Here is a 20,551-nt window from a genome sequence, read left to right as displayed (position 1 = left end):
TTATATCAGTTACATTTTTATCTGCCGTCTTTAGTTCTTTAAAAAGGGTATGAGTTTATCTACTGTTATTATTCATGCAACCTACTTTCTCGTGTTCCTGTTTTGAGTATCTCTGTTCCCTTCCAGTACTTGGAACAAATTATCCTTGCAACCCATTACTATATAGCAGGTGTAGGGGGAACTTTTGACCCTCCTGATGTTGCTGGACCACAGTTCCCATCATCCCTGTCCATTGGCCATGCCAGCTGGGGCAGATGGGAATTGTAGTTCAGCATATATCTGCATATATACACCTACCATATAAGATTGGTAATTTATGAAACACAATTATTTTATCATGTAACTAAAAAGATGAAATCAACCCATTATATGCCGCCTTTAAAAAAAATGAAAACTTGGGGGGGGTTAGATATTTGAGAATGTAATAAAGCTGGGAGAAGAAGAAGGAAGGAATTTCAGTTTAAACATTGATTCCCTTTTTTAAAAATCCAGCCCCGATTCCCTAATTCACATCCAGCAACCCTGCATAAAAATGTTTTTTCTTAAGGTACATGAGCCCTGCAAGTTTCCAAGGAAGGCAGCAACACGAAGAGAAGGCCAGGGATGTGCAGCCACACCTTCTCTACCCTTTCCTATTCCCACAAACGTGTGTGTGTAATTTTTAAACAGAAAAGGGCACAGGCAAGGCATGAGCAAGCGGCCAACCACAGAGCCACCATACTCCCACCCTTGCAAGCCGATGTGTGTGTTTTTTACATCATGATGATACCTTGTCATCTGAGGCTCCGACCACAGACCACATTCTCTGTCACGCTCCTTGTTGATAATTATACTTCTCAAAAACAAGCAAGATGCAAAAGCATCCCTGCAGGCAGCTCAGGCGGCAACAGAAGTGGATTCCTGTCCTGTCCCTAAAACTTGCAGCTCAGAAAGAAGCAACACTGCACACGCCTTGTGACTGGGCTGCAGGCTGCCATAGTCCTACCCTACCTCTGTTAATTTAATGTGCTGTGCTCCTCTTCCATGTAAAATTTTGTTGCCTCAGTTCAGAAAGGGGGAAGCCAGACTATTGCTGCTGCTTCTGAGGCGCCAGGCACTCAAGTGAAATGCTAATACAACCGTATGTTGTGCTCATGTGCTTACTCTGTTTCTACCCTGGCGACGTCGGATCATGGGGCCCTCACCATAGCAATGGTTTGCTGCTGGAGTTCAAAAGTGTGGTTTGGCTCTTTTGAGAAGATGGCTAGAAACCAGTAGAGGAATGAGGTTTCCATTCTGTATCCATTATTCTGTTCTGCTGTTATCAGTTGATACAGAGGGCGGTGGGGGCACAGAATTATAGGTCAGCGCTACAGTCGGCCTGAGTGAAATCTCCACAGCAGTGGCCTAAAAGTGCCCCTCCTCTTCCACAGCTCTTTATACCTCCCTCAACCACTTACCCCCTCACATATTCCCCTTCTTTCCTCTCAATGTACCCTCTTGCTCCTCAGCAGCACAGTTAATACTTCCTTTAGCCTCAGCTACTTCCACCTGCCCCTTCCCCGATTCCCCCTCCTCTCCAGCATTTCTCCCCTCCCCCTTCCCTCACTCGAGGCCTAAAATTGCCTCGCACACAATCTCTCTGCCCTTCCTCCCATATGCCCTCTCATTCCTCCCTATTTCTCTCTTGCAGTAAGCGATTGTGCCTTCCCGTTATGCAGGTTATTGTTGAGCTTTGCAGCACAGCACTGTCTCTCTCTCCTCTCCCCTGCCGCTGCCTCCGCCCCTGTTCCTAACCATTAGCCGGTGACCACATGTTGGGTGGGCCACTTGCCTCTTGTGGTTTTCCTCTTCTGTCTGCAGCTCTCGGTTGCTATCGCAGCCAGCTAGCACCAGACAGGAAGGTTACTTCCTTGTGCAACGGAGCAAGGCTGCTTCAGCTCTTTCCCTGTGAGCGGCTTCTTGTGTCTACGCAGCTTAGTTTCTTGGGGCTTCTGCTTTTGCTATGGGAGGACGGAGCTGCTAGAAGAAGCTGTCGGCAGCCAAAATGGATCCAGAGAGAGACAGCGGTAGTGAAGAAGCAGGCAAACAATTGGGTAAGGAAAGGGAAACTAGACTCAGTCTGGCCCATAACCTTTGAATGTAAATGTGAGCAACGGGTCAGCGTTTCTAAAGGGTTTCTTACACTACTGCTATGCACAGTTATGGGGAAGTGTCATAGCTCAGTGGCAGAGCCTCTGCTTTGCATGCAGAAGGTCTCAAGTTCAATCCTCAACATTTCCAGGTTCGGCTAGGAAAGACCCCTTGTTTGAAATCCTGGAGAAATGCTGATGGTCCTGTGTAGACCATGCTGAGCTAGATGGACCAAAGGTGTGATTCAGTATATGGCAGCTTCCTATGACAGGTCAATTATTACTCTGAGATTAAAATGCAAGAGACCTGGAGGTTTACTTGTTGGTCGGTGCAATGTTTGACTAGACAAAGCTTGTGTTCTGTCACTTTAAGGCAGTGGTTCTCAACCTATGGGTCCCCAGATGTTGTTGGACTACAACTCCCATCATCCCTGACCACCGGTCCTGCTAGCTAGGGGTGATGGGAGTTGTAGTTCAACAACATCTGGGGACCCACAGGTTGAGAAAGGCTGCTTTAAGCTGCTGTTAGATATATAGTCCGTTACTGGACTACTTCTGCCTAGACTAGCAGTGGCTAAAATGGGGACTGAGCAACAAGTGGTATGGCTCATAAGTGAGTTGGTTTAGCACAGGCATCCCCAGACTTGGCTCTCCAGATGTTTTGGGACCACAACTCCCATCATCCCTAGCTAGCAGGACCAGTGGTCAGGGATGGTGGGAATTGTAGTCCCAAAACATCTGGTTTAGCACATAGTGGCTAATTTCCTGGCTATTTCCATTCGGTGCAGCAGGTGGCGATACATTGCTTAAGAGAGGCAGAGACTTTTTCTCTAGCTGGGGGAGGGCAGAAGGTAGATCTGAATCTCCTGGTGCTTCTGTGGGTGATTTGTAGCAGAGAGAACTTGGGAGAAAGCCAACAGTGGCTTTCTGTGTGAAAGCTGGTACTCAAAAGACAAATTCTTAGGCCAAGAATGTGTTGAGATGTGCTCAGTCACTGAATATTGGGTTTTCCTCCCTTCCGAGTTGCTCTTTCGTACCTGATTGGGGATCTCAGGGTTCTGTTTTTAAAACAAAGCAAAAATTGCTTCAAACCCGAAGTCTAACGTAACTCAAGACTGAGGTTTCCTTCCTCTGTGTGTCGCTTATTCCTGATGAGCGATCAGTTGGCATATGTAGAAACTGAAATGGCAAAGGCCTAATACCACTGCAGATGTTTTGGGGAAGGGGGCTTGGCACTGCTTGCTTCTCCTAGTAATCTGCAGTTCCAGAAATCACAAATGATAAACCTCACCCTCTGTCCCAGAATGCACCTTGCCCCTTCTGTGTGCAGGCCTGGCCCCCGCTCCATATTTTTTTATGGTGCGTTTATTGCATTCCAGCAATTGCTTTCAATATTTTACAGCCTTTTTTGGCCTGAGAAAGTGGAGATGCCAGAGATTCCCATATTATTAAAACTCGCAGTTCCATGTCATTGGCAAGTCAACATCAGAAATCCAGCATAATGCAGACACCAAGACCACACAAGCATGTCCCTAGACACAGTTTCTTTCTTTTCTTTTCTTTTCTTTTCTTTTCTTTTCTTTTCTTTTCTTTTCTTTTCTTTTCTTTTCTTTTCTTTCTTTTCGAATATTTTTTGAATATTATAACAAATATTGGTACAAATCTCATTCATCATGTTATTTACAATTATTCTCCCTCCCTTCCTCTGGACTTCCCTCAACTTCCCCTGGGCTGAGTTATTTAGTTTTATTTATCGTCTCCTGCTTTTGCTACACGAAAATAAACCCCCCCCCAAGAAAAAAATGATTTCTCTGAAATATCTGTTACTCAAATGAAATTGTGAAAATTTATTCAAATCCTGCCAGTGAATCCGGTCCATTCTGTTGTTTCGGCAAATAAACTGTAAATGGTTCCCAGACTCTTTTGAAGTCCTTTTTCTCCTTCTCTCGTAGTTTATCTGTTAGCTTAGCCAATTATGCATAGTTCATCAGCTTTTCTTTTTAATTTTTTTTTAAATTCAAAATTAAAACAAGACATATTATCCAAAAACATATCATCCTTGTCCCCCCCCCCCCCCATTTTTCCTCCTTCCCTTCCTCCCACACAAAACCCACCCACCCCCGACTTCCCTCAGTTCCAGTCTTTGGTTTCTCTGAGACTGCTGTTTTCTGCATGTTACAAAGTTGTATAGATCCCCAAACTATTTAGCTGATTATTATCAATAAAAAGTTTGTGAATGTTTATTCAAAACCTGCCAAGGAGTCCAGTTCTCTTTGTTGCATCTTCAGATACTTTGTAAAGGGTTCCCATTCATCCTTAAAGTCACATTTATCCTTGTCCCGTAGCTTACCGGTATATGTCAGTTTTGCCAGTTCTGCATAGTCCATCAATTTTTCTTGCCATGTTCATCAGCTTTTCTTGCCGTTGGTCCTTTGATGGTATTTCTTCCATCTTCCAATATTGTGCAATCAAAATTCTTGCCGCTGTTGTAGCATACATAAAAAATGTCCATTTTTCTTTTGGTAGCTCTTGATTTCAGATACATAAAAAAAGGCTTAAGGGTGTTTAACAAAATTCATTTTAAATATTTTTTTTCAATTCATTGTATATCATTTCCCAATATTTTTTAAATGCATTTGCATTCCCACCACATATGATAAAATGTTCCTTCCTTTTCCTTACATCTCCAACATCTTTTATTTTCTTTCCTAAACATCTTGGCCATTTTCACTGGTGTGATACACCATCTATACATCATTTTCATGTAATTCTCTCTTAATAGTATGCAATCTGTGAATTTTATATCAATTTTCCCCAACCACAGTTTGATTCTAAGTCAAGGTAAAACTTTTGCAAGTTATGACGGCTGCTTTTGGAGGGTACAGATCAGATCAGCAGGACGGCAATTCTGATTTAGAGCCATGTGTCACCTGTGGCAAATGCATGGCAAGAAAATGAGCATATGGGCCCACCAACCAATTGTTTCTTTGGCTACTAAACATACCGTATGTGGCATAGAAAAGTCTCAGGGGAGGCTAACATGGGGCAGATTTTTGGCAGTGTGGCAGCAGAACTAAGAGCCTGTGAAGCTCAGGCCAAATGAATGTAAGCAGTTGCAAGTCTGAAAGATTGTGTCAATCTGTTTGGATGCTTAAGTGGTTAGAAGATTATGAATATTTAGATTATGAGGTAAATGTCTATATACACAAACAGCTAAAGCTTATGAGTGACTGGGGCCAAAACCAAACTCTGCTGTAAGGAATCGCTGCATATGGAAGCAATGACCAGTCTCTTGCCCTGGTTTTGCTCTGTATACTCCCTTTTTCCTCAAACAAATCTTTGCACAAATGACCCAAATCTGCACTGGCATATCAGGTGCCTTCTGAGCTGGCCGTTCAGGTTCTACCTGCAGAGACAGTTTGTTTTGACTGCAATCTGACTGATGTAATTGAACAAAATGCTTTGATGTAATTGAACAAAATGCTTTGGGAGTCACTGAGCCATAGGATCTGTTGGAGCCACCCTGCAGAGCAGCCTTGTTGTCAGGCTTGTCAACAATACTTTAGTGCCACAAATAAGAGCCCAAGGCCACAGTGGAGCATGAAGGGGTCTATGATGACTGCTGGATAATTTGTGCCACAAGGGTTGCTCCATAGATCCCACCATACAACAAATAATACCAAATGACTCGGAAGCAATCGTGCCCTCAAGTTATCATTGGACTACAACTCCCATCATCCCCTCACCATTGTTCATGCTGGCTGGGGCTGATGGGAGATGGGGTCCAACAACAACCAAAGGGCACCTCGTCGGCAATCCCTGCAAAAGTAGAACGTGGTTGCTAGGCAACTGCAACATTTCTCCCCCCCATAGAATAGGCCACATAGCCATTGGGTGGCAGTAGATGGGCTGTGAGCCTCCTGGGGTGCATAGAAGGAGCAAAGTGAAATTCAGGATGTGTTGCCAGCATTGTCCCACATGTTAGACTTCTGAAAGAGAACTAATGATTTGTTTCATTTTAACACTCCCATCTTAAAACATTTTCTCTGAAGTTAGACCTATTGATTTGGATGGAGTTAACCTTCAAGTAAGCATGCATAGGATTGGAACCTTATTTTAATTCCCAGATTATGACTATGTTATGATTTGCATGTGAAAAGTGCCTTCCCTTCAGGTAAGCCCAGGGGCATAAAGATGATGGGGGATAACTACTTCGGGGGGGTATGCACACCCCCCCTGATGCACCCCTGCAGCTACGATTAGTTGCAGTGAGAGTAGAGGGGGAGCCCCGTAGACACATGCTTTATTGGATAAAAATGCAAGTTACAGAGGCCCTTCCAGCTTCTGCGTGTTACAGATCTCCCCTTGTTCTACATGTTGGTGCCATCTGGTCACCCAGGTGAAAGGAGTATCCTTCGTGCCCCTGGATAGCTAGTATAGTCAGTAGCGCATGGGACTCTTAATCTCAGGGTTGTGGGTTCAAGCCCCACGTTGGGCAAAAGATTCCTGCATTGCAGGGGGTTGGACTAGATGACCCTCGTGGGCCCTTCCAACACTACAATTCTATGGTTCTGTGCCATCCACAGCAGAGAAGAGCTGTCACGTTGTAAGGGGAGGACCTTCAGCTTAGGTTTCCTATCTAGTGTTGCTATCCATAGTTCCAAAATAATGGAAATGTAAAGTCTGCAGTCTTATGGAGTTGAAATACACCACTGAAAGCAGTAATTCCCTCCAGGTTTCTTTGGGGGGCCTGGCTCTCCACATGTTATTTCTTACTCAAAGGCACAGTGAGAAGTGCCCTATCTCTCTCCCTCCCAGTAGTGATTTTGCAGAATGTCAAGGAAACAGGGCCACAGAGCTCCTGCCCACAGATGTGGCCAGGACTGATGTGTGTTGAAGCTCTTTAAGCATTGGGTAGAGATGCAGGAGTGGGGAACTTTTTTCTGTCTACATCCCCTCATAGGATACCTTGCCAGTGGTGGGCAAAAGAAAGCAGAGCAGTGGATGTAATACGATAATGAAATAATTACTTACAGTGGATGTAATGCAATAAGCAATAGGCATAGCTAGAGTTTCCAGGGAGTAAATTTGTGCATGCTGCTGGTATTTCTTCCCTGTTCCTCACTACTCTTATTCTCAATAGAAATATCAGTATCTGTTACAGTGGCAATCTGATCACCATCACCAAGTACAGGACAGTTGTCATTTGCAATTTATTTTCACTCTCTCTCTCTCTTTTTTACAAGTTTAGTTTGTGCATAAAGGGAACATGGTCTCTTGCAATCTATACTGGCCACTAGAGGACAGTCATGTCTAAGTTTGCTTTGAATGGAGCACCTGTTTCCTCAGCAAACTGGGTTCTCAAGAGGGAGGGCATTTCTTCTTTGGGTAAGTAATTGACGAAGCTCAGACTGTGGTCAACCCCCTGGATGTTTATGGTTCCATTAAGTCCTTCACACCTGGAAGGAACCAGAAGTGGCTGGTGGGTTTTTGTTGTTGTTGTTTAGTTGTGTCCGACTCTTTGTGACCCCATGGACCAGAGCACGCCAGGCACTCCTGTCTTCCATTGCCTCCTGCAGTTTGGTCAAACTCATGCTGGTAGCTTCAAGAACACTGTCCAACCATCTCGTCCTCCATCGTCCCCTTCTCTTTGTGCCCTCCATCTTAGGACATACATGCACAGAGGCACATGCAGCTGCTGCCCCAGCTGCCCCTTGCAGATCACCTCAGGAAGAGGGCTATTGCTCCCTCCCTGCTCATCAAAAGATAGATCTGATCCATCACTGGAGAATCACTGGTTGCATTTCTTCAGGGTCCTGGAGTTGTCCAGCTGGAATTTTTGGATCATGTGCTCAGCCACCGAGGTATGGAAAGCACTCTCGCAGGGACTGTTAAATTCACATCCAGCAACCCTGCATAAAAATGTTTTTTCTTAAGGTACATGAGTCCTGTCAAAACTATGTCCTGTAAAAAATAGTCTATTGTACAAGTAGATACTTCATAATTAAGTTTACATTATCAATGTAATTCCTGTTGTGCAAAACTTAAAAGATTAAGTTAAAATGATTAATATTGATTATTCATTATTTTCTGCCTCATTTCAAAAATCATGTGAATCTAAAACCCGAACTAGTCCTGCCATTTGAAAATCATGGGTTAATTCTTTCAAGGAAACCTTGGTCCTGGGTGTCGTAGACCCAGGCCCCATTCGCACCATACATTTAAGGTGCTATGATACCACTATAAATAGTCATGGCTTCCCCCAGAGAATTCTGGGAACTGTGGTGCTGAGTGTTCTTAGAAGCACCCTATGCCTCTCCTAGAACTACAATTCCCAGAGCTCCCTGTGAAGAGGAATTGACTGTCAAACCACTTTGGGAATTGTAGCTCTGGGAGGGAAATGGGAATCTCCCAACAACTCACAGTGTCACCCTTCACAACTGTGACCTGGACCCCTTAAAAATGGGGCTTTCCTCCTCCCTGTGACTAGATCACAGTCGTTTGGGAGTTGGCCACCCCTGATTTAGGGGAAGCCGTGATTGCTTAAAGTGGTGTCCCAGCACCTTAAGCTGACAGCCACACACACCCTTCTTTTCTGAGCCTGCCTGATTAGCTGCAATTGTTCAGGAATAATTTCCCCATGGTAAAACCATTGGGATAAGCCTGACTAAGCCATGAGAAAACCTCTGAGATAAGCCTTAATAGGACTATGATCCTAAGCATATTTACTTAGTGATTGGCTACAGTGAAAACAAGTGGAATTTGGAAATAATAGTGCCATCCTCTAGTCAAAAGTAAGTCCCATTGACTTCAGTGGGTTGGGCTCTCAGGCAGGCATTTGTGTGTAGGATTGTAGACTCAGTTGGGAGTAAGCTCTATTGAACTCCAAGGCACAGTTAATGTGTTTAGGAATGGAGCCTGTGCCTTCTTTCAGCTTCTTTGTCCTCCTTTCTCTCACCACACCAAGGTCAATGTTTGGTCTTTGGGACATTTGCAAATTACAGGAACAAACAAGAAATTACAGAGAAAAGATATTACAAAGACTCTAGGCTGGGCTGCTGAGAGGGACCCACCCCCAATGGCTCCTGTGACTTAATAGCAACCACATGACCCACAGAAAATCAGTAGGTGAAGCTTTCTCCATTCTGCCATCAGCATCCCTTGAGAAGCTGGACCTGCTGAATTTCTGCCTTCTGTGCAGCTGCCAAAGAGGTTCAGGAGCTCCACTAGGGGGAAATGGGTGTGTGCATGGGACTTATGTATTAATTCTTTGCCCTTGTTGTTGTCGTTTATTTACTCACCCTTCACTCTAAGGTCCTAGGTGTAATAATGCTGTCTTGGCACAGACAGAAGAAATATTGCCAGTCCCAAAGAACTGCGTCTTAGTCATAAAAGCACAGAGCAGGTCCTGCACAAAGAGCTATTTTGTCAGGGGAAATGCTGGAGTCAGGTGGGAGAGTGAGCCATCCTGAACTGGTGCCTCCTAAGCAATGGTGGCATCTGACCAGGACTTTGGGGGCAGATGTCCAGAGCCCAGCAGAATGACCTGGAGCCCCTCACAAATGCAGCAGGGCTGGCTCACCCCCTTTCGAAGTTGGTGAAGTAATACCAATTGCCATCTAAAGGGCCACTACAGGACCAGTCCAGAGTCCCAAATTGCCCAACTCCCCCCGTCCCGAAGTGGCGTGAGAGTACTGGGGCAAACCCTGTGCCTGGCAACCTTCTCAGAAATGCCTTTGTACTAGAGGTTGACGTCAATGAGGCATGACGCGCCCGTTGCCTGTGGCTGAGCCAGCTAGGCAGGTTGGTGGCCCGCTTAAGGTTTCCACGAAGCTGCTAGCTGCTGTGAATAAGCAGCTCACCCACCTGGAAGCACCAGCAACCATCCTGCAATTAGAAAAGGGGAGAAAGAGAGATCTGCCTAGCTCATTACAATCTCTGCACAGTAATCCCACCTCGATACACACCTGCAAGGCAGGGCTGTGTACAGAAAGGAGGAGGCCCCTTGAATTTGGTGAGACAATGAATGGTTTTTTGCGAGCGATGCTGAAGTTTTTGGGGGGGCTGGGTGAGCAGCGTTGTTGCAAAATGAAAAACCCACTTGGACTAGGATGTATGTTCCTTTGCTTTCCATACAGCTCTCTTCCAGTTTCTCGCTTCTGCTGAAGACATCGGCATGTAAGGCAGTACGCCCCTACTGCAGTTTGTGTAAACTCCCTCAGGTCTTGCTTCCAGTAACAGAAGGGGGCAGTGGCAGAGCAGAGGACAGTGCAGTGCTCTCCCAACGCTGGTATTTCTGCGCTGACATCATAATAACAGCCTTGCTCAATCAGAACAAAGGTCCATGCAAACCAGCGTCCTGTTCCCAACAGTGGGAAGCCTCTGGGAAGCCCACGAGTGCCCCGGGACCCTGTATCCAGGGGGCATCTTGGGCTCTAGGTCACAAAAGCCTATGCCACAATAAATCTGCCTGTCTTTAAGGTGCCGCAAGACTCTTTTGTTTGTGATCAAGCAAAAGCTTAAAACGCAGTCACTCTTTTTCTCTGCTCGGATCAAAGCTGGTTTGGGGAAAAGTGGCATAATGGTCAGAGCTTTGGACAGGGACCTGGGAGAGCAGGGTTCGAATCTCCACTCAGCCATGAAGCATGCTAGGCGACCTCAGGCCAGTCACCATCTCTTAGCCTAACCTACCTCACCGGGTTGCTGTGAGGATGAAATGAAATGGGGAGGAGGAGAACCATGTACACCACCTCGAGGTCCTTGGAAGAAAAAGGGGGTATATAAATGTAATAAAGAAATATATATTTTATAAGAAATGACAGGTTGTGGCTAATGTTGTTTGTGTGCCGGTTCTCAAATCGGTAGGAGAGCACTGGATGCAAAGATACCTCTCTGTATTTTGCCTCTAAATCTACGTATTTCTACGTATCTAAATCTGAGAATTTCTACGTATCTCAAAGTCTTCCTCTATGGAGCTCTACCCGTTTTCTCTTTCTTTCTTTCTTTCTTTCTTTCTTTCTTTCTTTCTTTCTTTCTTTTTGTATTAGTTTCAGAGGAGAAAGCCCATACTATGTCTTTAGTAAGCAGCCTTAATAATGAATTCTACGTATGTTTATTTGTGAGTAAGTCATTTTGACTTCAGTGGCACTTGCTTCTGCGTAAACATGGACAGGATTGGGGGTCGTGTGCCACCCAAAACAATGGAATAGGGTGAATATAAGCTAACTTCAGTTGCCTTGCAGTGCAAACCTACCCAGGTTTGCTCACAAGTAAGCTCCGCTAAGTTCAAAGGGGTCTGTCGCCAGGTAGGTGGAAATAGGATGACAGCCTTCCTAGTGACCTAACTTTGAAAGGGTTGCAGTTGGTTTCTTGTAGGCAGCCAACAAAGAAATCCCATGGCACCTTCAGGAGAGATTTGTTGTGATGGAAGCTTTCGTGGACTAAAGTCCACCGAAGCAAAAGCATGAACTGTTGCTTTGATGATGTTGCATCAAAAGCCCTAGCCAAATCCTGGCCTCAGCCCTGAAGGGGGTCACAGAGAGGAGTGTGGAGTCTGCCGGCCATATGAAAACGTTTTCCGTTTCTGACCGACGGATGACACTTGCTTCACCTTCACCCAATGGAACAACAGGGGGCAACTGCCCCCATCAGACTCATTTATATGGGCCTATTCTTGGCAGGGGAGGGAGAAGCAGGCTGGTTTATCTGCTTTGATGAGCAAACAAACACTAGTGATATGAAAAGGGAGAAAAACAGCGTCCTGGGTGAAACTGGCACAAGCTCTGCCAGCTCTCTGGTAATAATTAAACTGTCAGCCCAGATTTCCCGTCAAGGTAGGCTGGCAGAGTCCCAGGTGGCACATATTATGCAAATTTCCTGGGGCGGGAGCTGAGTACCTGTTCTAGGAATTCCCCTAGAGGTGGAGATCAGGTTACTGAAGAACGCCCTATAAAAGGGACAGCCATGGGGAGGGGCTGAGCCATACAGGGAGTGGAGTCACAAATACCTGGGCACAGGTGAGCGGGAGCTGAAGCGTCCAGGACTCTGCCTTAGGAGCTTACTACTGTGTGGATTGATTAACTGCTGTCAGAGTTACCTGCCTGGTAGGTAAAATGGTGGGGGCGTGAAAGGGGGAGAGGATGGATGTGGAGTTGCTGCGCCTGATCTGTGTTGAGCTCAGTTCTCCTTAAGGATGCTGCTGTGGTGCACTTTCTTAGCTGATCAAGTTGCTGCCAAAAAAACAAGCAGCCCCTACCGCCAAGTTACTGATGGAGACTAAAAAATAGGATGCCAGTCACCTTCACTCTCTGCTTATGAGCTTCCAAACGCACCTGACCGACCATCACTGGAAACAGAATGTGGACCAGATGGATTTCTTGGTCAGGACCAGCCAAGGAATTATTATGCTTTTTGAAGCCTTGGAAAAGCGAAAAACGTTTGCCTCCAGTGCCCGTCCTTTGGGCAGTTTGTAGTTATCTGGCAAAAGAAAAGGAAAAACATGCTGAGTCTGGGCTGACTTGCCCGGTTTTCTACTGTAATTTACTAGTTGCATACCTCCAACTTTGCTGTGTGGCTCGCAGATCTGATGGGATCCCTATCCTGCTCAGAGGACTTACAATCTATGGCCATGATGAGGAGGGGAGGGAGAGACATTAGGGATTGGCAGGGATGAGTGATAAATGGATGAGCGTGTAAGGTGAGGCTCTCATGATTCAGAACAGGCTGTTTTCACAGAGCCAACAGAGCTTTCTCTCCAATAGCCTGGAGCATCGAGTGGGGGCTGGTGAAGGGCAGAGGGACTTCTTGGACACACAATGCAATAGCAGGAGCTGGAAGCTTCAGAAGTAGCCTGAGAGTCAACATTGACTTTATGGCTCCAGCCTGAGCCTGGAAAGAGAAGGCAAAAAACAAATTTAAAAAATGGGCTTCTTGGAGGTGTTAGTGAGTCCCAGAGCTGATTAAAGGTTGATGGGCAGGGGACCTTTGTGAAAGTAATAAGCATGAAATCTCTGTTTCTTGTCTCTTTGTCCGTTGCTGTATCGGCCAAGTTTGGGGGAGATGTAATTTCCCTGCCAAAGCAAAGTTGTTGGGACTGTTCCTTTTTATTTCAAGCCAAAATCTTAACAGTGGGCAGTGGGAAAATGATATTTAAACGTAAATAAATAAAATGAACGATAAAATGAACTAGAAGCGTACCTTGATTTGTTGTGGGAATTCTTCCGCTGCGGTCCATGGACCTACACAATAAATGCTATTCTATTGTGGGAATTCCTTGGTTAGAAATCAGTGGCTTTGTACTTTGGGATCCTGGCTCAGATATTCATGAATCTTGGACAGATCCCAATCACAAGGGGCTTGAAGGACAGGTTGAGAATATGAAGGAGCAGCAGTATGCTGGGAACTAGGTGTACTGGAGGGGTGGAGGGAAAGGCCGTGTTTGATCAAAGCAAGCTCATGGGGGAATGGGGCTGGTGGAGCCGGCTGGATCCATTCCCAAGTCTAACAACTCCAATCTTCTGGCAGAAAATCCCATGGCAGGATCCTGTGAAATCAGCAATCTCATCTCAAACTACTTCAGCGCCATGTACCAGCCAGAAGAAGCACCACCCGACCCAGACCTACTGACCCACCTTGGAGATGATGATAACCTTTCTCTCACTTTGTCTAACACCCAGATGGCCACAGAGACAACAGGTAGGTGTCCACAGCTTATTGCTGCAAGATGCGGGTACAAAATATATAGAGGGAACAATGGAGACATCAGGAATAACTTTCTGACAGTAAGAGCTTCTTTGACAGTGGAGCAATCTCCCACAAGAGGTGGTGGACTCTCCTTCCTTGGAGGTTTTTAAGCAGATGTTGGATGACCACCTGTCATGTGTGCTGTAGTTGAGATCCCAGCATTGCAAGGGGTTGGACTAGATGGCCATTGGAGTCCTTTCCAGTTCTACAGTTCTGTGATCTCTGAGGGCTCTGCTTCCTACAGCAGCAGGACAAGTATTGTCTATCAGCAAGCCTACTGGCGTAGAGGTTGGAGACTCCTTCCAGTGTGATCTCACCCCCACTTATATAGGTTGAACCCCTGATATCTATGGGGCGATGGGGGGTGCCCCCATAAGATGTCTCCAGTATTAGTTAAACTTAAAGTAGACTCGTTGAAATTAACAGGTATGACTAACCTAGGTCCATTCATTTCAGTGGGTTTACTCCCATAAAACATAGTTGGACAAAACCCCAACTCCCATCAACCCTGGCCATTGGCCATGCTGGCTGGGGCTGATGGGAATTGTAGTCCAACAACACTTGGAGGGCATCATGTTGTCTACCCCTGCCCTTCACCAATGCTGGGTGGATGCACATGGCAGTGGGGGCTCTGTGGCCCTCCTGCTGTTGCTGGACTCCCATCATCCCTGGCCATTGGGCATACTGGCTGAAACTGATAAGAGCTGGAGTCCCAACAGCATCTGGGGGGGGGGGTATCAGGGTCCTTACCTCTGATTTACATGAAGTGCTTTGAGCAATTGAACTGTGCCATATAACACTGCCACTCACCTTATTTAAAGATTAGACCCTGCAGAAGATAAGAGGCTGAGTTAAATCCTTGTAGAGAAGTAGAGCTGAGTAGTTTTATACAAGGTGCACTACGTGAAACTCAGGGGACTGTGAAAAGCTACAAAGGGTGGCCATTTTGCAAGGGAATGGCCGCTGGGGCATAAAATAGCTCTGCATGCATTGCTGTTCTTGGCTACATACAGTACGATATTCTAATGAAGTTGTGGCTGCTTGAGCTGGGAGCGGAGAACTGGTGTCCTAAATGACCTCACCCCAGTGGGGAGGGGCCTGCCCAGAGATAAGGGAACAGGTGACAGGTGTGCATGTTAACCCAACCACAGTGACTAAGCGAGATAAACGCTGTGCGTAAGTGAACTGGCCACACCCTGTGCAGCTCAGCCAGCAAGAGTGTTCCAGAGGCTGACTTGGCCGAGCAGAATCCCATGTGGTGCCTGCCCCACTGAGCCCCTTCTCTCCTTCCCTCCCCACCTCTCTGCAGGCAAGCCGACATGGTATGGCGAGATGCCACACTGCTGGAGCAGGGCTCAAGTGCTGGAGTGGATCAGCTACCATGTGGAGAAAAACAAGTACGATGCCAGTGCCATTGACTTCTCCTGCTGCAATATGGATGGCTACACACTTTGCCAATATACGCGGGACCAGCTGGGACTCATCTTCGGGCCCCTTGGCGATGAGCTCTACGACCGCCTGCACGAAATCAGTAAGTGCAGGGTGCCCTTCCTTTGATGCAGAAGGACTTGAGGGAATTGCATTTGGGCCCCAAGGCTAGAACCATATCAGCTCACAGTGGTTGGCTCAAGCGGAGAGGCTTTCAGAAAAACAGGCGCTGGTGCAAAGTCATGATGCACAGCAAAAGGGTTGCAATCTCGTGTTACTGGCCCCACGCTTGGGCCTTTTCACACCAGCCACACCATGTTTACAAATGGCAAGCTTTTGCAATGGCTTTATCCTCATGCCAGCAAAATCTCTGCTTGCTAAGTTACTGTGTGTCCAGCTGTTTCTCAAACCGAAAGAGCAGGACCTGTGAAAAAGAGTGGCAGCTCTATCTAGGCAGCATCCCATGACCCAATGGTCCCTCTTGACCAGGAGGGGCACTCCCATATTTCTGGTCCCAGTCGTCTGTAAATCAGTGCCACCATTTAGCCCCCAATACCAAGGGCTGAGAATCTTTTAGCTTGTTCCTGAATCAAGGAAGAAAGCAGGGGCAGTACAGAGTAGCGCTTGGTCTTGTTATTCACAAAGAATGTACTTTTCTCCCTCACTTGTAGCATCTGTCCCGGATGAACTTGGCTGGATCATGTCTGTGCTAAGGAGCGAAGATGTCTCTCAAGAGGCCCTTCTGGACTCTAGCCCATTAGGTGAGGGAAAAAATGTATTTGCTTGCTCTGCTTTGTGGTTAATTGCCTATGGTCTCTCTCCCTGTATGTGTGTGTACACATTTAACCCTCAACTTCTCCCTTTATTTGTTCCTAGAACTGGGAAATTCCTACAATCAGGATTACCTGGAAGAGATGAAGTTAGCAAACATCTTCTCCCAGTCCGACCTTGGCTACATCTCTGGGGCCATGTCACCAGACAGCTCAGCTTCTCTAGCAGGTATGGATCCTCCCTCCCCCAATTCTGTCTTGGCACCTGTAACAAACTACAGCTCCCATAATTCTTTGTGGGAAGCCAGGGCTGCTTAAAGTGGTATTATAATACTTTAAATGGAATGGCATGAAAGTGGCCTAATATTTTCTCAGATTCCAATGGGTGCTCATAGAGGGTACTTGCTGAATCCCACAATTACAGTTAGAACATTGGTGACTTCAGGGCTCTTAGAAGAAGCTGACCTTCCATTCTTCTCCTTTCTCAGGGACGATGTCTCAGAGCCCTCAGTCTCAGGACTCCGGTGGAAGTGACCTAGATCTCGACCCCATAGACATGAAGCACTGCCACTTTTCTGATGGTAAGATATAGAGGGGATTATCAATGGATAATTGATCTGGATTTTAGGAAAATACAAGTTTGTTTGTGTTTGTGCACACATTTGCCTTAGTATCTGCACCAACAGAGCAGCTTGCATTGTCAAAGGCAAACTAGTTAGATGGAAGACAAAGATTACTGACTCACCATAAACAACAGTGGAGAGATGTAGGGCACAGTTCGTGTTGAAAGGGGAAATGAGAGTGTGTAGCATACTGAGCTTGGCAAGGATAGTATTGGGTTTAAAAAAAAAAAAAATCCTGACTGCAAAAGAAGGGACAAATTTGGAGATTAATCAGAGTAGATCTGACACAGCTTAACTGCAAAAAAAATGTATTTATCTGAAGCATTTATACATTGCCGTTCAGCCAAAAAGGCCCCCCCCCAAGTGGCTTTTTAATGCTAAAGCCGGGTAAACTGAAATCAATCACTACAACAGAACTGGGATATAAACACTTCTGTAGGCAGAAATGGTTAGAGCCCAGTTTTGAACTGCAGGTTTGTATCATTCAGAGAGAGAGCTGATTTTATCCATTGTTAGAAATTCTGCCTCTCAAGTGCTACACCCCCTTTTAAGGTGGGTGCTGAGAGATCCCAGTTTAAGGATTGTGGTCTTTCAATCTAGAAGAAGCTTAGTGGTAGAACAACTGCTTTGAAGGAAGAAGGTTCCAGGTCCGTCCCTGGCTATCTAGGTAGAGCTTGGAAAAATGTCCTGTCTGAATATCTGGAGAGCTGGTGCCAGGCAGTGTAGATACTGAACCAGATGGACCAACATACTGACTCAGTATAAGGCAGTTTCCTGTCTTCCTGTTTAATCTCACTTCAGGCCCTCTGGGGGATAAGGCTAAGCATGTCCTCCTCCTCCCCTTTTCTACAGGTGACTACGCAGAATATAAGAAAGAAGATCTCAAGAAGCGGAAAAGGGGACGGCCCAGGAAGGTCAGCAAGGACAGCAGAGACTGCCTGGAGACCAAGAAAAGCAAACACTGTAAGTGAATCTCTCACACTTGGGCAGGGACAGTTCAGGGATATTTTGCTATTGCATGCAATCCAAGTGTTTTGCCCCCAACACCTTCTGCACCACCACACAGATTAAGGGCACTGAAGGAGCATACAAATGTCTTGCTGTGCTGTGTAACCACTTGACAAGACAGCTCCATGGCAAGGATCCTCGCACCTAATCCATTAGAACAGTCAGAGAGGCTGCTTGCAAACCAATGGCCTTTATTCCTCCTGAGTAGGGACAGGGGTCATACAGCTTATCAACTTCATGCATACTGAAATGTCCCCCTTCATAACAGTTCCTCAGATGCAGGGCTGAGTGACTCCAGCTCTGCTATTGGCCAAATATTCTGCCTCCTTGGGAGGTGTGCAGCCTTCTCAAAGGGACAGCCAAGTTTCTGGTGCCATGACGTTGCCACGTAAACTGATTTATGCCCTGGTTTGGCAATCAGTTGGCCTCAAAGGCTAGGGACTGTTCTGTTCCTCCAGATAGTTTGAATAATATGACCTCCCTGCTCTCTTTTTTCATGACCAGCTCCAAGAGGGATCCACCTATGGGAATTCATCCGGGACATCCTAATTCACCCAGAGATGAATGAGGGGTTGTTGAAGTGGGAAGACCGACGAGAAGGCATCTTCAAGTTCCTGCGCTCTGAGGCGGTGGCTCAGCTCTGGGGGCAAAAGAAAAAGAACAGCAGCATGACCTATGAGAAGCTGAGCAGAGCCATGAGGTATGTACTTGTGCATTTCAGTCTGGAGTGGAGAACCTGAAGCTTTTCTGATATGGTTGCCAGCTCTCAACAGCCCCAGCCAGCATGGCCAATGGACAAGGGCTGATGGGAGATGGGCCTATCCTTGATTTGTGGGTATTTTAAAACCACCCTTCAATCAACCTCCTCCTCCTCATCCCATGGCAGTTTTTCATGGAAATACAAAAACAATTAAAATCAAATTAAAACAGATAGCGGGGCTGAAACGATGTCTAAAGAGGTCTGGAGGAATACTATGATCTCTGGCTGACATTGAAAGGACAGCAAAGAAGGTAGCACTATAGTCTCCAGAAGCAATTCTGGTGTTGAGGAAAATCAGAGCTAGAGAGATCAAGGGGAGCAAATGGACACAGGGGTAGCAAGGGGTGGAAACATGAGCAAATGCAGTTGCTGGAGGCCGGCCTTGGCCAGCCTGATGACCTCCAGATGTTTTGGACTACAACTCTCATCAATTCCATCACTGGCTGCAGAAAGGTTCCTTGGTAGCAGGAAACAAGTTTAACCCCAAACTGCTTCACACAAAGTGGGCTCTGAGGATGGGTTTGAAGAAGAGAGAAGTGGGACCATGAAGAAGATTTGGGAGGGAGCCCCAGGCACTACGGGGCAGGGAGCACAAGAGAGCACAAAAAGAGTGTTTTGATTTGGATGACAGAAACCTTGCGTCTAACTCCTCACTCTGCTCCAAAGCTTTGTTGGTCAGCTATGAATAAGTCACAACCTCCTATGTCACTGGGCTGTGATGGGAGTCAGCTTGGAGCTCTGTGTTCAAGGCAATCTCATATTTGATTGTGTACTATGTTATTCCACCCTTCTTGTAGCAACTACTGTACCATAATGCGTTCCTAGTCCTCTTTGTTTCTCCTAGGACTGCTTTTTTATTTTTACTTTTTTTTTAAATGTAGCCCTAACACTGTCCTTCCTTCCTTCCTTCAGGTATTACTACAAGCGGGAGATCCTCGAACGAGTGGATGGCCGGCGACTGGTGTACAAATTTGGGAAGAACTCCAGTGGGTGGAAGGAGGAAGAGGTTCAAGACAGGAGCTAAGAGCTGCAAGAGCCACACACGGACTTGGACATGGCCCATCCTTGCTCAGAGGAGCATCTCTGAGCACAGTATGCACTGACGTGGGCTCTGAGCCCCTTAAACTGCTATCTCCAGCAGTGTGTGTTAGACTCCAGCCCTTCTATGGGGCAAAGTGTGTGTTCTGGCTCCTAGCTGGGAGCTCAGGTAATTACAGCTGATATTTTGGCTCAAGTAGGTTATTGTGAACCATTATTACTTTGTTGCAATTGGACTCTGGCTGACATCTTGGCTCTGGATAGGATTACAACGCCTTTGGCTGTCTGCTGCACCGCACAGGGCTCATCAAGGCAGAAGGAACTGGGTGTTCTCGGCAATTTGCTTTGTCCCAGGAGGCCATTCACAGGACATTCAACGGTCTGCTGATTCACAGAGAATGCCATGGCCAACTGTGCATAGGGAAGGAAGATTTGCCACCGTGCCTTCAGAATATGGGAATGCTGATACCCAGTTTGGAGTAGTAATTGGAAGTGAAGCTTCCCACCCAGATGCAGACTAGTTGGTGGCTAATGTTCCTATTTAACAGGCAGAACTTAGCTGGTCAGTCTTTGAATGTAGGACTCCAATAATTATGGATTTCACATTGCTTTGGAAGGCAGAGTTCAGGAGCCTCTTCATTGGCTCTTCCCCAGTCAAAACATTATTGGGGGGGGGGTCTTCTTCCCAGAAAGCACAGCAGCCTTCCCTATGAATTGCATCTTTTCACTCTTAATTTATGTGATATATGTAAGTGTGTTTATATAATGTACATAGATATCTATTTTTTTCATAACTAAAGTTGTGTGATTGTATCAGGAAGCACTGGGCATTTTCAGAACTGATGATTGTTGTTGCTAATATTCAGCTGGGCTGAACGAAAAAGGAAATCTTTTATTTTGAAATCAAAGTGTTCGTAGGGTGTTGTACTCGCTCAGTGACTCCAGGAGAGCCCTGCGTGATGTACAGGCCTCCTGCTTTTTAATAATAATTAACCAATAAATCATTGTTTGTTGGTTTTTAATCTCTGTGTGCTGCATATTGACAAATGTTCTTAAGGGAAGAGAATAGAT

General features: G+C 46.1%; 1 protein-coding gene across 2 annotated transcripts; it reads left to right on the top strand.

The window, feature by feature from the left end:
- The first annotated feature begins 107 nt into the window (after positions 1-107).
- On the top strand, positions 108-20,502 carry ELF3 (E74 like ETS transcription factor 3). Of its 2 annotated transcripts, none has more exons than XM_081009882.1 (9): positions 108-2,075; positions 13,635-13,805; positions 15,163-15,384; positions 15,953-16,042; positions 16,158-16,280; positions 16,540-16,632; positions 17,527-17,637; positions 18,187-18,382; positions 19,355-20,502. In XM_081009882.1, exons 1-9 carry the CDS (start codon positions 2,027-2,029, stop codon positions 19,464-19,466), a joined length of 1,167 nt encoding a protein of 388 aa, XP_080866008.1. In that variant the 5' UTR covers positions 108-2,026; the 3' UTR covers positions 19,467-20,502. The 2 variants fall into 2 exon arrangements, with proteins under 2 accessions (XP_080866008.1, XP_080866009.1); XM_081009883.1 differs by lacking the exon at positions 108-2,075 and adding an exon at positions 12,076-12,214.
- Positions 20,503-20,551: the final 49 nt, after the last annotated feature.

This window comes from Podarcis pityusensis (assembly GCF_964106645.2).
Source record: "Podarcis pityusensis genome assembly, chromosome: 6".
NCBI classification, from domain to species: domain Eukaryota; kingdom Metazoa; phylum Chordata; class Lepidosauria; order Squamata; family Lacertidae; genus Podarcis; species Podarcis pityusensis.
Note: the sequence above shows the minus strand (reverse complement) of the source record. Positions and strands in the feature narration are given on the sequence as shown.